Below are 16,925 nucleotides of genomic sequence, written 5' to 3' on the forward strand. Positions count from 1 at the left end.
GCCTGTGTGTCATGTGAGAATCCCTTTATCCTTTATTATTTTGGATCCCTTGTTTTCAGGTCTTATTTTCTTCCTCATTGGTTACCTTACTCCTTCATTTTGCCAAGGTACATTCATCCTGTAGCTTTCTGAGAAATCATGCATGACACATATATTCTTTGAGGCTTTGTAGAGCTTTATTCTACTTTCACACTTGATTGACATTTGGGCTGAATATAGAATTCTAGGTTGGAAATAATTTTTTCTCAGCATTTTGAAGACTGCGCCTCATAATCTTTTAGTTTCCATTGTTGCCCTGGAGAAATTTGATGCCATTATGATTCCCTTGCTTTCCGTGTGATCTTGTTTTCCCATTTGGAAGTAATTAGACTTTTCTCTCTTTTCTTAGTTGGTTAATATTTCACAGTGATATATCCTCATAGGGTTCTTTTTTCATGAGTTGTGCTGGGAGTTTGATGACCTTTTCAGTTTGAGCAATTATCCTTCAACTCTTGGAAATGTTCTTGAATTATTTCTTTGAAATTTTGTCATTTTCATTTTTTCTATTCTCTCTTTCTGAAACTCCTGTTATTCAGATACTGGACCTTCTGTCCTATTATTCTAATTTTCTTGTTTTTCACTTATTTTCTCCCTCTGTCTGTCTTACTTTTTTTGACTTTTCTTCTGCTCAATGCACTTGCCCAAGTTTTTCCTGTGTTACTTTTTGTTTTGTTTTGTCTTTCCTAAGATGGAGGCCTAACTGAAACAAGTGATCCTAAGTTGTCTGTACTCTTTAAACCATTAAATACCAAGAAGCTAACCTGAAAACCTTCTGTGTATGAGTCACACTTGTCATCTGGAAGCCCTTATCATAAGATAAGGGCAAGTTATTTTATAACCGTCTCTCAAGTAGGTCTTTACTCTTTAGGTGGGTAGGTTGCTGGAAAGGAATTTTCTAGTCTCTTGCTTGGAAGATAGACTGATTTCATGCATTCTGGGAGCTGATGATGTCACTGTTTAGCATAAAGACTTTCACTTCAGGCCCCTGTTTTCTGTGTTACTCTGTTTTCTGCCCTGGGATGAGCCTGATTTCCCCAAGTCTCAAGTCTGTCTGGTTCAGCCTCTCTAAAGAATAAATATATTGGTTTCTCCAGGGTTAGAGAGAAGTTACTTTCTGTCTAGGCAGAAAGCTGGGGCTCTAGACTGGGGGTGGCAAATGTTTTCTGTAAAAGGGACAGAGAATAAGGATTATGGGCTTTGCAGGCTACATCATGGTCTCTGTGGTATATTATTTTTCTCCTTTTTCTCCTCCTCTTCCTTTTATTAAAAAAAAAAATTAGCAACCCTTTAAAATGTTAAAACAAAACACTCTTAGCAGTTCATAGTTTACCAACCCTTGGTCTAGAGGATTCTTTTGGGCACTTTCAACCAACCATCTTCATTTTATCTCTACCTTTAGACCTGTCTTCATAGGAACTTGAAGCCTCCAATTGCTAATTCTTTTTTGGTTTATGGCAAAACTGGGTGGTTTCTTGTATGTGCCCCCCACTCCAAGTTCCCCCTGCCTCATGCAAACTTAGGTTTCAGCTTTCACAGATCTGCTAGGTGAGCAACTACGTGTCCATCTTCTTCCTATTTTTTTTGGTTGCATTTTTTTGTCTGCCTTTTTCTTTGCCCTTATTGGGTCATGGCTTTTTTTTTTTTTTCTTCTTTTCCCATCAGTTCACTGGGATTTGGAAAGGGAGTTGAGATAAATGCATGTATTTAATCTACTAAGTTTAACCAGAAGTTTCCCCCAATCCAATTTGGTTGGTTTTTATTTTTACAACTTTCTTTGATAGTTCTGGAGCTAATTTTGCATTTGTTCTCCACGTGCTCACTTGTTATGCAAGATGTTTGAAGAAGATGTCCTTGGGGAAGAAAAATGAGGAGTTTTAAAATGTAATGTTCTTGAAATGCTCATAGTGGTTCAGTGTGTGAGATCTCAAGGAGGCCCAGCTCTTTCTAACCACCAAACTCTCATAATAGAAATACAGTTTCTCCCTTATTTGTATAAACCATCAGGAGCATTTCTAAATGTTTGTAATAAAGTTTGTGGTTTATTGTTTAAAATTGAATTTAAGGTAGTAAATCAAAGATTTTGGTGGCATGCGCCTGACAGCAGGGAGAGCCCAGTAAGTGATCCCTAAGACCTGATCAAAGGGAATCGTTGAGCATTTTTTTCCTGTATTTGTGTTTTGGTCCTTTAATCTGGTGGTGTTTCCAATTCCATTCTGAATACAGTAATGCACACTTCGTCCTCTACTCATGTCTTCTTGGCGGCGTCTGACACTGTCTTTGCCAAATGGCCCCTGTTCAGACATAAGCCTGCCTTTGCCATCAAGTCTATACAAGGTACAAACAATGGTGATTGTCAGAATATTGGCATCTTTCATGATCTTATTCATACCACATTTTAATTTAATTTTTAAATTTTACTTAAGTAAGTAAAATTCACTGATAAATGACCACTAGTCCTCTCTGCCCAGGTTCACCTTTCCTTGCTAGTGAAGATGGTGTTCTTGGTGGAGTGATCGTTCTCCGATCCTGCAGATGCTCTGCAGAGCCTGGATCCTCCCAAAATAAGCAGACACTTCTAGGTAAGTTGGACATACACATTATGTGTCTCTTCTTCTTTCATTTTTTCAAGACATGAGAAGATTTATATTCTTAAGTTAGCAATTTTAAGGTATCGGAGGGCCAGGATGCTCTGTTGATATCCACATGTCTCTATTCTACTGATCTTTTTCTATAGGTAAACATGTAAAAGCTAAATGTTCACTTTTAAGTGCATGTTCAGAGCATATTTTTCAAATGGACTTAGAAGCTAGGACCTTTACTAAAGTCTAATATTAACAACATTGGACCACATATTTATCACCTGCGCTATTCCACAAAGCATTTGAAGTGACCCATAACAATATAGCCAGTAACAAAGAAAGAAGCTTCTTCCTATTCCCTTCCCCAAAAGGATCAGAACCATATGAAGATCCACTGGCCTAGAAGTCAGTTTTGACTGCATGGCTGATTAGCTGTGATGCCCTTGTGCATTCGGTCTTACTGCTCTGTGCCACTTCTGCATCTGTAAAATAAGGATGTCTGCCCTGCCCTCCTTGTAAAACTGTGGTGGGGAAGGGTCAAATGAGTGTTTCTGCAGATTTGCAGATGTCCATCCAGATGTGTTGTTTTATGTCGAGCCAAGCATACCAGTGGGGATGAAACCCAGTCCACCCTCCATTTGCCAAGGCACAGACTTGTGGGGCTGCCTCTGTACATGAGGTTACCCTCTTCTAGCTCATTCATCCAGAGGGCACACTTGTTAAAAAGCCATGTAAAGGTGACACATAAGCTAGCAGGGGTCCTATATATTATTTTTTTAAGTTAACTTTTTAATTGAAGTATATATATTTTCAGAAAATTTCACAAATCATAACTGCAACTGCTTGATGAATTATCACTGTGTAACCAATACCCAGATTTTAAAAAATAGAATTTTACCACAACCCCAAGAGTCCCCTTGTAAACGCTACACCCCCGCCGTCACTGCCGCATCCAAAGTTAACCAGTATGCTCACTTCTAACACCATAGTTAGTTTTGCCTAATTTTATACATTATATAAATGGAGTCATAGAATATGTACTACCTGTGTCTAGTATTCAGTCGACATTAAGCTAGTTGGATTCAATCACGTTAGATGTGACAGGAGTTTGTTTTCATTGCTGTATAGTATTCTATAGTATGGCTATAGCACAGTATATTAATTCATTCTTTTGGAGTATTTTTTTATATACAAGCACAACAAGTTATCTACAACAGGGGCTGTGGTAGTTCAACTCTTCCTATAAATTTCCTTACAGAAAGTGTGGGTGGTGTCTGATCTATATTGTGTAATTATTGTCAGTTGCTATAGTATAAGTCCCTTCATACCCTGAGGTTGTATTAGTTTATAAAACAGAAGACTGAGTGTTTCTAATGGGTATAAACAGTATTTTTTTCTATAAAAACCCAAAGTGTTTTATAAAATCTCCTCATTTATTCCTCAGAGAAAAAAAGTGCACTTTTATATAAAAGGCCTTTTTCTCCACCTGGGCTGTGACCACCAACCTCATTGTTTTCTTGTTATAGTCCCTCTCTTTCTACCCACAATGCTTGGTACCCAGTTTGCTCCAAGGAGATGTTTTTTTTAAATGGTCACCTTTTGTTAAACCAGGGCAAATAGTGATTTGCTTCTTTGGTATCTTAATTGTTGTCGAATCCTGTGAATATGCATCCACAGATACCAGGGAGTTGGTTGTAAACATATGCAGAGAATGTTCCTGGGCCTTCCATAAAAACTCAGAAGAATAACCTGTAGTATTTGGGGGAGGGAGGAGGGAGGGAGTATAGTCATTAAACGCTTAAGAATTATTCCTGGGAAGAAGTGTCACAGTTCTTTACTGAACCTGGACTCTTGCTCATTTGAGTTAATCCTGAAAATTGTAAGGCCTTTTTGGTTGTCCTTTCATTTTTGGTGGTGGTGTATAAAAATGCATGTTTAAGGACAAGTCATGGAATTTTAGCTCATGTTAAATTGTTTTTATTACCAAGGAAGTGATTTGTAAAATGATTTCTATTCTTTACCCAAGAAGAAGCGTTAAATATAAAGTTGCAATTTATGAGATAAGTGAAATCTTGCCAATTGTTAAAGTTAACTACAGGGATTGATGTTCATGAAGTTTATCTACTGAAATCTGGTGAACATTGGCTAGTGTCAACTTATAGATGCTTTCAACTACATGGATTTTTCATTTTTTGTTTTTAAGAAATTATATGGGTATTCAGTATGTGGTAAGAAAACAAATTCAAACAGTACAGAAGGTAGGAAACAAGATGTGAAATTTACCTTTGCCAGTCCTTCCCAGAGCCACCAGTCAGTCTCTCGTTCTGATTATTCTTGTGGGAAAGACCCTCACTTTATAGAATGTGCTCCTGCTTCTGTTTCTCGATTAGTCAGTAACTTGTGACTCCTTGTTGTAAAAAAATAAAAAACATAGCTCATGCCATATCCCACTCCCTTTCTCTCTTGATTTTTGTTGGAATTCTACTCTACCTTGTAATAATATATTTTAATTTTATTTCAACTTTAATACACTATTTCTTTTTTTGCTTTTAAAAAATTTTATCTATTTTTTAACTGTCATATATTGATTGTACTTATTTATGGGGTACAGAGTTATATTTCAATACATGTATATAATGTGTGATGATCAAATCAGGGTAATTAGCATAGTCATCATTATAAAAATACCGTTTCTTTGTGATGGGAGCATTTGATCTCATCTCTTTTAGCCATTTGAGAATGCACAATAACTTATTGCTAGCTATAGATGCCTAGCACTTCCATAGACCACTGGAACTTAGTTTTCCTATCTAACTGTAATTTTGTATTTGTTAACCAACCTCTCTCTATCTCCCTCCCCCCTCCCACCCTCTAGTAACTTCAGTTCTACTCTCTACTTCTGTAAGCTAACTTTTTTTGAGCTCTCACATGAGTGAGAACATGTAGTATTTATCTTTCTGTAGCACACTATTTCTTGATTTGTCAACTTTATGTACTCTCTGTCAACCATCCTTCACCCCTTTGACTGTGTAGGTTGAGGAAAATTTATGCACTTCTCCCTTCCTCCCTCACTCCCGTACTTCACGTCAACCTCCATCAGCCATACCATTATTGTTATGGTTATTAGCATTTGCATTCTGTCCTATAGCTGTACTTGTCTTCCATGCTTTTATTAGAAGTTGATTCCAAAGAGTGACAATCAGTAATCAGCACTGACGGTATCAAGACTGTATAAATACTACTCATTGTATATCCCAGTAGTGGAAGATGGGACTCATAAAAAAAAGGAAGTGTCTGTCATAAACCTCTGCCTATAAAAGGCGACTATTTTAGACATCGGCATCAAATGGATTCTCCTGTGCTGTGCTCTGTTAATTGCTTCAGATCAGTCCACAACTTAGTATGCTTTATGTTTTGACCATGACTTCCCATTTATTGCTTTTTCAAACTCTTATGAAAGAATAACTACATAAACTCATGGCTCTTTAATGTTCTGTAATATCTAGTAAACCAGGAAAGCTCAGAAGTCTTTGTTTCCTATACATCCAAACAAAACAAAGCAGTTCCTAAAATTAAAAAAACAAAACAGAACAAAACAAAAAAAAAAACTTAACTGCTGTATGAGGGGTCTTCAAAAAGTTTACTGAAGGATTTGTATCATCTTAATTCATTTTTTCCACAGACTTTTTGAAGTACCCTATATTGTTCAATCACTTTTTTGTTCCAAGAATAGTATAATCAAAACAATCTCTAACTTTAGCTTTTTCTGAGTAAACTTTGTTTTCTGAAATCATAAATAATGTTCTTATTACATCACAAAAGCAACTTCAGTCAAACCCTATTGCCACTTGATGGAGTTTCCAGGAAGCCATTACTGGGCCTATCCTTTTGACAAATACATCAATTACAAGAGCACCAGTGGGCTGCTTCAAGGGTGATATGACACTTCTGAAGTTTGGCCTTTGTTTACTGAGTCATAAATAAGAGTTGGAGAATCTCAGGAATGAAGGAACTTTCAAAGTCCCCTTGTGTGACATTGTTACAGGTGCTTTGTCTAGAAATTTTCTGATACTTCTTCCTTTAAGAGGTAGAGCTTAATTTCTTTCCCCTTGAGAGTTGGCTGGACATTAGAGACGTGCTTCCAACAAATAAGAATATGGCAGAAATTAAGAATATGTCAGAAGTGACAGTGCATGACTTCTGAGACTTAAGTCAAAAAAGGCCATGTACCTTCTTCCTTGCGCTCTCTGTTGGATTACTCACTTCGGGGGAGACAAACCACCACCTTGTAAGGACACTCAGGCAGCACTACGGAGAGGCTCATGTGGCAAAAAACTGTGACTCGCTTCCAAAAGCCAGCTTCCGAGGAACTGGGGCTTCCTGCCAACAGCCTCAGAGATCTGCGTGAGCCTTCATTTGACAGCAGTCTTGGGCAACATCTTGACTGAAATCTCATGAGAGATCCTGGGAAAGAACCACCCAACAAAGCCACTTCTGAGTTTCTGACCCAAAGAAACTGTGAGATAATAAATGTTTATAGTTTTAAACCACTACATTTTGGGGTAATTTATGATGCAGCAGTAGATAACTAATAAACTTTTTTTTTTTTTTTTTTATAATTTTTTTTTTTTTTTATTTTTTATTTTATTTTTTTTTAATTTTATTTTGTCGATATACATTGTAGCTGATTAATGCTCCCCATCACCAAAACCTCCCTCCCTTCTCCCTCCCCCCCCTCCCCCCCAACAATGTCCTTTCTGTTTGCTTGTTGTATCAACTTCAAGTAATTGTGGTTGTTATATCTTCTTCCCTCCCCCCCCCGATTTGTGTGTGTGTGTGTGAATTTATATATTAATGTTTAGCTCCCTCCAATAAGTGAGAACATGTGGTATTTCTCTTTCTGTGCCTGACTTGTTTCACTTAATATAATTCTCTCAAGGTCCATCCATGTTGTTGCAAATGGCAGTATTTCATTCGTTTTTATAGCTGAGTAGTATTCCATTGTGTAGATGTACCACATTTTCCGTATCCACTCATCTGATGATGGGCATTTGGGCTGGTTCCAACTCTTGGCTATTGTAAAGAGTGCTGCGATGAACATTGGGGAGCAGGTATACCTTCGACTTGATGATTTCCATTCCTCTGGGTATATTCCCAACAGTGGGATGGCTGGGTCGTATGGTAGATCTATTTGCAATTGTTTAAGGAACCTCCATACCATTTTCCATAGAGGCTGCACCATTTTGCAGTCCCACCAACAATGTATGAGAGTTCCTTTTTCTCCGCAGCCTCGCCAGCATTTATCGTTCATAGTCTTTTGGATTTTAGCCATCCTAACTGGGGTTAGATGGTATCTCAATGTGGTTTTGATTTGCATTTCCCGGATGCTGAGTGATGTTGAGCATTTTTTCATATGTCTGTTGGCCATTTGTATATCTTCCTTAGAGAAATGCCTACTTAGCTCTTTTGCCCATTTTTTAATTGGGTTGCTTGTTTTCTTCTTGTAAAGTTGTTTGAGTTCCTTATATATTCTGGATATTAATCCTTTGTCAGATGTATATTTTGCAAATATTTTCTCCCACTCTGTTGGTTGTCTTTTAACTCTTTTAATTGTTTCTTTTGCTGTGCAGAAGCTTTTTAGTTTGATATAATCCCATTTGTTTATTTTTCCTTTGGTTGCCCGTGCTTTTGGGGTCGTATTCATGAAGTCTGTGCCCAGTCCTATTTCCTGAAGTGTTTCCCCTATGTTTTCTTTAAGAAGTTTTATTGTCTCAGGGTGTATATTTAAATCCTTAATCCATTTTGAGTTGATTTTAGTATACGGTGAGAGGTATGGATCTAGTTTCATTCTCCTGCATATCGATATCCAGTTATCCCAACACCACTTGCTGAAGAGGCAGTCCCTTCCCCAGTGAATAGGCTTGGTGCCTTTGTCAAAGATCAGATGGCAGTAAGTGTGTGGGTTGATTTCTGGATTCTCTATTCTATTCCATTGGTCAGTGTGTCTGTTTTTATGCCAGTACCATACTGTTTTGGTTATTATAGCTTTGTAGTATAGCTTAAAGTCAGGTAGTGTTATGCCTCCAGCTTTATTTTTTTTGCTGAGCATTGCTTTGGCTATTCGTGGTCTTTTATTGTTCCATATAAATGTCTGAATAGTTTTTTCCATTTCTGAGAAAAATGTCTTTGGAATTTTGATGGGGATTGCATTGAATTTGTATATCACTTTGGGTAGTATGGACATTTTCACTATGTTGATTCTTCCAATCCAAGAGCATGGAATATCTTTCCATCTTCTTGTATCCTCTCTAATTTCTCTCAGCAGTGGTTTGTAGTTCTCATTATAGAGATTTTTCACCTCCTTGGTTAACTCAATTCCTAAGTATTTTATTTTTTTGGTGGCTATTGTAAATGGGCAGGCTTTCTTGATTTCTCCTTCTGCATGTTCACTATTGGCGAAAAGAAATGCTACTGATTTTTGTGTGTTGATTTTGTATCCTGCTAATGTGCTGAAATCATTTATCAATTCCAACAGTTTTTTTGTAGAGGTTTTAGGCTGTTCGATATATAGGATCATGTCATCTGCAAACAGGGACAGTTTGACTTCAGCTTTTCCAATCTGGATGCCCTTTATTTCCTTCTCTTCTCTGATTGCTCTGGCTAGTACTTCCAACACTATGTTGAATAGGAGTGGTGAGAGTGGGCATCCTTGTCTAGTGCCTGTTCTTAAAGGAAAAGCTTTCAGCTTTTCCCCATTCAGGATGATATTGGCAGTGGGTTTGTCATATATGGCTTTAATTATGTTGAGATACTTTCCCTCTATACCTAACTTATAGAGGGTCTTTGTCATGAATGGGTGCTGAACTTTATCAAATGCTTTTTCAGCATCTATAGAGATGATCATATGGTCCTGGTGTTTGAGTTTATTAATATGGTGTATCACATTTATTGATTTGCGTATGTTGAACCAACCTTGCATCCCTGGGATGAATCCCACTTGATCATGATGAATAATTTTTCGTATGTGTTGCTGTATTCTGTTTGCTAGTATTTTAGTGAGGATTTTTGCATCTATATTCATCAAGGATATCGGCCTGTAGTTTTCTTTTTTGGTTATATCTTTACCTGGTTTTGGTATCAGGATGATGTTTGCTTCATAGAATGAGTTTGGGAGATTTGCGTCCGTTTCAATCTTTTGGAATAGTTTGTAAAGAACCGGTGTCAATTCCTCTTTGAATGTTTGGTAAAATTCTGCTGTGAATCCATCTGGTCCTGGGCTTTTCTTTGTTGGGAGCCTTCTGATAACAGCTTCAATCTCCTTTATTGTTATTGGTCTGTTCAAATTTTCTACGTCTTCACGGTTCAGTTTTGGGAGCTTGTGTGTGTCCAGAAATTTATCCATTTCCTCCAGATTTTCAAATTTGTTGGCGTATAGTTGTTTATAGTAGTCTCGAATGATTCCTTGTATTTCAGATGAATCAGTTGTAATATCGCCTTTTTCATTTCTAATTTTTGTTATTTGAGTCTTCTCTCTTCTTTTTTTTGTTAGCCATGCTAATGGTTTGTCAATTTTATTTATCTTTTCAAAAAACCAACTTTTTGATTCGTTGATCTTTTGAATTGTTTTTTGGTTTTCAATTTCATTCAGTTCTGCTCTGATCTTAATGATTTCTTTCCGTCTGCTAACTTTAGGATTGGATTGTTCTTGTTTTTCTAGTTCTTTAAGGTGAAGTGTTAGGTTGTTCACTTGCCATCTTTCCATTCTTCTGAAGTGAGCATTTAATGCAATAAATTTTCCCCTCAATACTGCTTTTGCAGTATCCCACAGGTTTTGGTATGATGTATCATTGTTTTCATTAGTTTCAATAAACTTTTTGATTTCCTGCTTGATTTCTTCTTGGACCCATATGTCATTAAGTAGAATGCTGTTTAATTTCCATGTGTTTGCATAGTTTCCAGAGTTTTGTTTGTTATTAATTTCTAGTTTTAATCCATTGTGGTCTGAGAAGATACATGGGATAATTCCAATTTTTTTGAATTTATTGAGACTTGATTTGTGACCTAATATGTGATCTATCCTGGAGAATGATCCATGTGCTGATGAGAAGAATGAATATTCTGAGGTTGTTGGGTGGAATGTTCTGTAGATATCTGCCAATTCCAATTGGTCTAGAGTCTTGTTTAGATCTTGTGTTTCTCTACTGATTCTTTGCCTAGATGATCTGTCTAATATTGACAGTGGAGTGTTCAGGTCCCCTGCTATTATGGTATTAGTGTCTATTTCCTTCTTTAGGTCTAATAGAGTTTGTTTTATAAATCTGGCTGCTCCAACATTGGGTGCGTACATATTTATGATTGTTATGTCTTCTTGATGGATCAGTCCTTTTATCATTAAGTAGTGTCCCTCATTGTCTCTTTTTATGGTTTTTAGTTTAAAGTCTATTTTGTCAGATATAAGAATAGCCACTCCTGCTCGTTTTTCTTTTCTGTTTGCATGGTAAATCTTTTTCCATCCTTTCACTCTTAGTCTGTGTGAATCTTTATGGGTGAGGTGGGTCTCTTGTAGGCAGCATATAGTTGGGTCCTGCTTTTTGATCCAGTCAGCCAGTCTGTGTCTTTTGATTGGGGAATTTAAGCCTTTAACATTAAGAGTTGTTATTGAAAGGTGTTGATTTATTCCTAGCATTTTATTGGTTGTTTGGTTGTCTTAGGTGTCTTTTGTTCCTTGCTTTCTGATTTACTGTTTGGTTTCTTTGTTTGTTGGTTCCTTAGGTTGTACATAGTGTTTTTGTTAGCTTGTTTTCTCTTCATGAATGCCATTTTTATTGTACTAGCGTGTTTAGATTTTTCTTAGGTTTTTATGGCAGTGGTAGTTATTTTTCGGGAACCAAACCCAGTACTCCCTTGAGGATTTCTTGTAAGGGTGGTCTTGTGGTAGTGAACTCCCGCAGTTTTTGTTTGTCTGAGAAATATACTATTTGCCCCTCATTTCGGAAGGATAGCCTTGCAGGGTAGAGTATTCTTGGCTGGCAATCTTTGTCTTTTAGTATTTTGAAAATATCATCCCATTCCTTTCTAGCTTTTAGGGTTTGTGATGAGAAGTCTGATGTTAACCTGATTGGGGCTCCCTTATAGGTGATTTGACGCTTCTCTCTTGCAGCTTTTAAGATTCTCTCTTTGTCTCTGAGTTTTGCCAATTTGACTATGACATGTCTTGGAGAAGGCCTTTTTGGGTTGAATACGTTTGGAGATCGCTGAGCTTCCTGGATCTGAAGATTTGTGATTTTTCCTATACCTGGGAAGTTTTCTGCCACTATTTTGTTGAATATGTTTTCAATGGAATCTCCATTTTCCTCCCCTTCTGGAATACCCATGACTCGGATATTTGAGCGCTTGAGGTTGTCTGATATCTCTCTCAGATTTTCTTCCATGTCCTTGATTCTTTTTTCTTTCTTTTTGTCTGCTTGTGTTATTTCAAACAGCCCATCTTCAAGTTCAGAGGTTCTCTCTTCAACTTCGACAAGCCTGCTGGTTAAACTCTCCGTTGTGTTTTTTATTTCGCTGAATAATTTCTTCAGTTCAGCAAGTTCTGCTACTTTTTTTTTCAGGACATTGATTTCCTTGTATATTTCCTCTTTCAGATCCTGTATACTTTTCCTCATTTCATCATGATGTCTAGCTGAGTTTTCTTGTATCTCATTCAGTTTCCTTAGAATTATCACTCAAAATTCCTTGTCAGTTATTTCAAGGGCTTCTTGTTCTATAGGATCTAGAGTATGAGATTTATTAACTTTTGGTGGTGTACTTTCTTGATTTTTTGTATTTCTGGTGTCTTTTTTTTGGTGTTTATTCATTGTGGCAGGGGGTTTCACAGTCCACCGGTTTGAGACTAATGACTAACTAGGATGTTGCTGTGGTTGCTAATTTGGTATGGCTCCCGCCGTGACTGCTCAGTTGGCCTCTAGTGTCTTGTGTGTGTGGTTGCCTCGGGTCTTGGGCTTCTCCGGGGATCCACCTTTCTGGTCAGCTTGTACTCTGCTGGGCTGGTGGATCACGTACCACAGGGTGTGTGATCTCTGTTGAGCTTTCACTTTCTGTACAGGACTTCTCCCCGTTCCTTGTGCTCTGGCCCAGGCTGTTAGATCGTGCAGTGGCGACCCCACCGGGTGTGTGGTTTCTGTCGAGTCTCCCCCCTCTGTGCACACTGTGCTGGGCTGGGGCGTGTCTTCTGCACCCCTCGTCTATCAGCTGGGCCTTCAAGACCCTGCTCAGCCCCGCCTCGCCCAGGAAGTCTATCAGGTTTCTGTTAGGCACAGACAACCGGTCTCTCTGGGTGCCTTTGTAGCACTGTGTAGATCTTTCTCGGGTCTTGTTCACCTTTGTATCCCCCCGGTATAAACCGAGTCTAGTGCCTGCCTGCAGCCTGCTCTCCGGCAGGTTCAAGCGGACCTGGGAACTCTCCTACCACACTATTCCCAACCAGAAATTCGTTAGGCTTTTTTCCAAACTGGTGGTCGCAGAGATGTTATCTGCCTCCCAGTAACAGGAAGTTTACCGGGGCCGGAGTCCAGGGTGTGGTGGAGTGACAGTCGGCCCACCCGTACTTTCTAGCCCTCCCAACACTGGTCGGGATGCCCCACACCCCCAGCCCCGCCAGAGAACCGCGGAGGGAGTGGGAGAGGAGGCCGGCCCGCAGGGTCCGGAAAGCCCCGCGCCAGGCCAAGCAAATGGGCTCAGTGATGGCCGAGCAGGGCGGAGCTGCCCGCACCTGGGAAAATGGAGGCAGCACCGGGGCAGTGAGTGGCCTGGTGGTGCAGGCGGGAGCCGCGTGGGCCAGGGATCACTCACAGTGCTGTGCCAGGTCGGGCGCTCGCTCTGTCTCTGGTTTGTTGCCTTCCGTGTTCTCGGCGCTGCCGCCTCGGGCTGTTCAGTCGCGGCGCCGCTCGGGCGCTCCCAGGAATCTTCTTTAATGCCGGCCTGAAACCTTGAATCCTGAATAGGGCAGCTGGCCGCCTTCAGTGCGGCCCCAGCCTCCGGGATCCTGGCTGCATCCACAGCAGCCCTGGCGCCGTGTTCCCTGTTTCAAGACTCGCTTTTGCAACTAAGAATCAGTTCTTTTCCTGCTCCACACTTCAAAGGTGTTGCCTGTAAATGAGGCAGCCTCTCCTGCCGGGGGCAAAGTGGCGTTGAGCCCCCACGACCGGCCAGCAGCAGCAGTCCTCCCTTAAGAGATGGCCAGAGGAAGGTCCACAAGTTTCCCGGCTGCCTGAGGCCCAGTGGCCACCTTTTCCACCTCAGCTACTCCGCGCCAGCCGCCGCAGCCGCCGCCATCTTGAAACCTCTCTATAACTAATAAACTTTTTAACCCATCTTACCGCCCAGTGGCCCTCTAGTTTGTCTAAAGAACTGCAGTGACAAATCAAGGTGCTGTGTTGCATCTTTAGGCAGCTTTGTCAGACTTCAGTTTCCACCAGTGGATCCTTATTCTCATATTTGGGATCCTCTGGGACAAATCTAATCAGTGCCTTCCTGCATTGTGGTGTGTAACCACTCTTTTCCAGACTGTCTCCTTTGCCTCCCCAACTACATCTTTCTCCCCGCTCCCACCTCCATGCTAACCCCAGAATTTTTGTTATATAACACATTGGCAGCTGTCCCAGAGAACCTAACAATGGGCCCCAAACCAGGGGCAGTCAGGAGAGAAGAAGAGAGCCCCAAAGCAGAAAGAGCAAAATTAAGAACCTGACCTGGAGGGCTACACCATTCCCAGGATCAGAGGGTCAAAACAAGGATGACATGAGTATATGTAATTAGTTTACAATATGTCTAAGCTAAATGTTGAATAATTTTTGATGTATGCTAAAATAAAAACAAAACAAGTGTCTCTTACTCCCATGCTCCCTAGTTTTAACTTTTCAATAAGGACACACACCCTGACCTCTGGTCAGTTTCCTACAGTATAGATGGGAACTACCTAACTTGATGGGAAACACTGATCTGACTCCAGAACATGCTTTCAGTGTTATTTCTGACTAGTCCTCTTCATTCATTCATTTCCACCATCCCAAGTTCCGGCCACGCTGAATCGCATGGTTTTCCATAGGGTCATGTTTTTTCTCCAATTACTTGCACATGCTCTTGCCTGTGGTGGGAATGCTCTGGGCTAAAAACATTCCTTCATTAAGACCTGGAATGAATGTGAATCTTCTTGAAATCCCTTAGAATCCCTTCCCCCAGGAGATTTGTTCCTTCCTTGTGCTCTGTTAAGCACCATGCAAATGGCGTTTGTACTAACACTCACCACACCCATCCTAGTCAGGTGTGAAAGTGTCTGCCTCTCCTCCTAGGCCAGTACTTCATGTTTTTTTTTTTTTTAAACCCAGTTATTTGAGAGGAATAGATCATAAGTCTTTGAACTTTGTGACACGCATGGAGGTAGGGGGGTTTGAATATCTTTCCAGGCATTAGAAAATTACCCTGCTTTTGAGAATCACACCACCAGCTTGTGAGCTATTTGAAGGCAGGGACTCTGTCACATTGAACTTTGCATCCACCCCCATAGGCTCCTGGTAATTGTTTTGTGAATGGAAGAAGTGCCAAATAGAATTTCCTTCTAATTAACTACTAGAAATTTTAAAAGAAGTTGACCACTCTTCCAGAAAAATGAAATGTCACATGAAATATCCTCATAAGCTCTTAAAATACAAACATGGATTGGAAATGGTGGATAATGACGACTATCTGGGAACATGAAGATTCAGAAACAGTTTAAATGGGTCACAGAAGACAGCCTCTGCAAACAGCCACGTGAAAGAACAATTTAGACGTGAACATGTTTGCAACCCCATCCTGCCACCTCCCACCCTCCAGATCATGAGATGTTGACAAAGCCCAGCCTACAAATTGGTGATTTAACACAAAGCAAATGCTTGTCCCTAGAATGAAACAGCTGAAAGGAATTAATTTTCTCTCTGCTTTTATAGAAAAAAAACCAATATGTTTTTACCTGCTAAAGTAGCATTACATATGCTTTCCAGGCCTCTACAGAAGTGCTTTATTGAGGTTGCTATATATAGTATGATTAATAAATGTGTTAAGTATGGTTAATAAAAGCATATCAAGCCTTTCAGCAGGAAAATGAGTTCTTTACCATTTTAAGATTGTATTAGGTGCAGGTAATTCAAATATATGCAAATATACGGCATAAACAGCTAATCTGACTACATGGGCGCATTTCTTCCTTTGTACCCTGCACTCCATGTACTGATGGGAGCCTGGAAAACCCTGTGAAGTTTGGGGGTTCTTGCTTCAGAGTGGTCAGTAGAAAGCAGTGAGTATGGGGATCAATGAGAAATAGATTCCATATATTTAAAGAAAATCTTAAGCAATCCAGGAGGCTCTTAGGGATGAAAAAGGCTGTGTGTTTATTTAGTGGCCTTTATGCCAAGCTGGTGTTGGAATCCTTCATCCTAAACAAATTTTAGGCCGACAGTTCATCCAAATCCTGATTAGCTGATGAGCACACGTGGTAATTATTACCTTGAGATTTAGTTAACCCCTTATTCAGAGAATAACTTTAGGTTTTTTCCTATCCAGGAATATGTTTATATGCTGATAATTAAGTTTTGTACATGATACTGCTTCCATTTGTCCAACTACCCCTTTTTTCCCTGTTTTTTCCATCTTTTACTGTGAAATGTTTCAGGTATCTTTGAGGACAAAATAAATGTGTAAGTTATAAAAGATAATAATAAAATGAGCACCTGTAGATCTGTCACCCAGCCTAAGACATTACCCTTTACCCATATTTTTGAAGCCCTCCTGTGGACTGGTGTGATCTTACTAGTTTGCTTTCCTTCATCTTTTATTTTGTGTTTACCTCTTGCTTTTCCTTAAAGCTTTTTCACATTTCTGTGTATCCCTAAATGATATATTGTTTAGTTTTGTTTGATATTGAACTTTATATAAAATGGTATATCATAGGATTTAACCTATGAGAATTTTTGCAGTTTCTTACATATTTACCTGAAAGGATAATGAGTTCCTTTATCAATTTAGACTTAACTCTATCAAATCGAACTGTTCGCAGTTGCTCATTAGAACTTAAATGTGGTATTTTTCCTCCTTTCAGGACAGGTAAAGTTCTTGATCAAGTATTTTTTTGTTGCTGTTTCCAACACATGCTGTGGTTTAAAAATAAAAAATGTTAGATCAGATCGATGCTTCCTGGAACATTAAAAAAATAAAAACTCATTTTACTGTGAGTTAAAATTCCAAACTGCTTTTTTGGTTTTATTACTGGCATTA

The 16,925-nt window shown here is 39.3% G+C and overlaps 1 protein-coding gene across 1 annotated transcript in view; it reads left to right on the forward strand.

Annotated features, from left to right (window-relative positions):
• TASP1 (taspase 1) overlaps nucleotides 1-16,925 on the forward strand; it is a 264,853-nt gene that overhangs the window by 207,964 nt on the left and 39,964 nt on the right. Inside the window, exon 12 of the mRNA XM_063108924.1 lies at nucleotides 2,508-2,618. Within this exon, the coding sequence (XP_062964994.1) occupies nucleotides 2,508-2,618 (111 nt within the window). The remainder of the gene's footprint in view (nucleotides 1-2,507; nucleotides 2,619-16,925) is intronic.

Source organism: Cynocephalus volans, chromosome 1, assembly GCF_027409185.1.
Source record: "Cynocephalus volans isolate mCynVol1 chromosome 1, mCynVol1.pri, whole genome shotgun sequence".
Taxonomy (NCBI): Eukaryota; Metazoa; Chordata; class Mammalia; order Dermoptera; family Cynocephalidae; genus Cynocephalus; species Cynocephalus volans.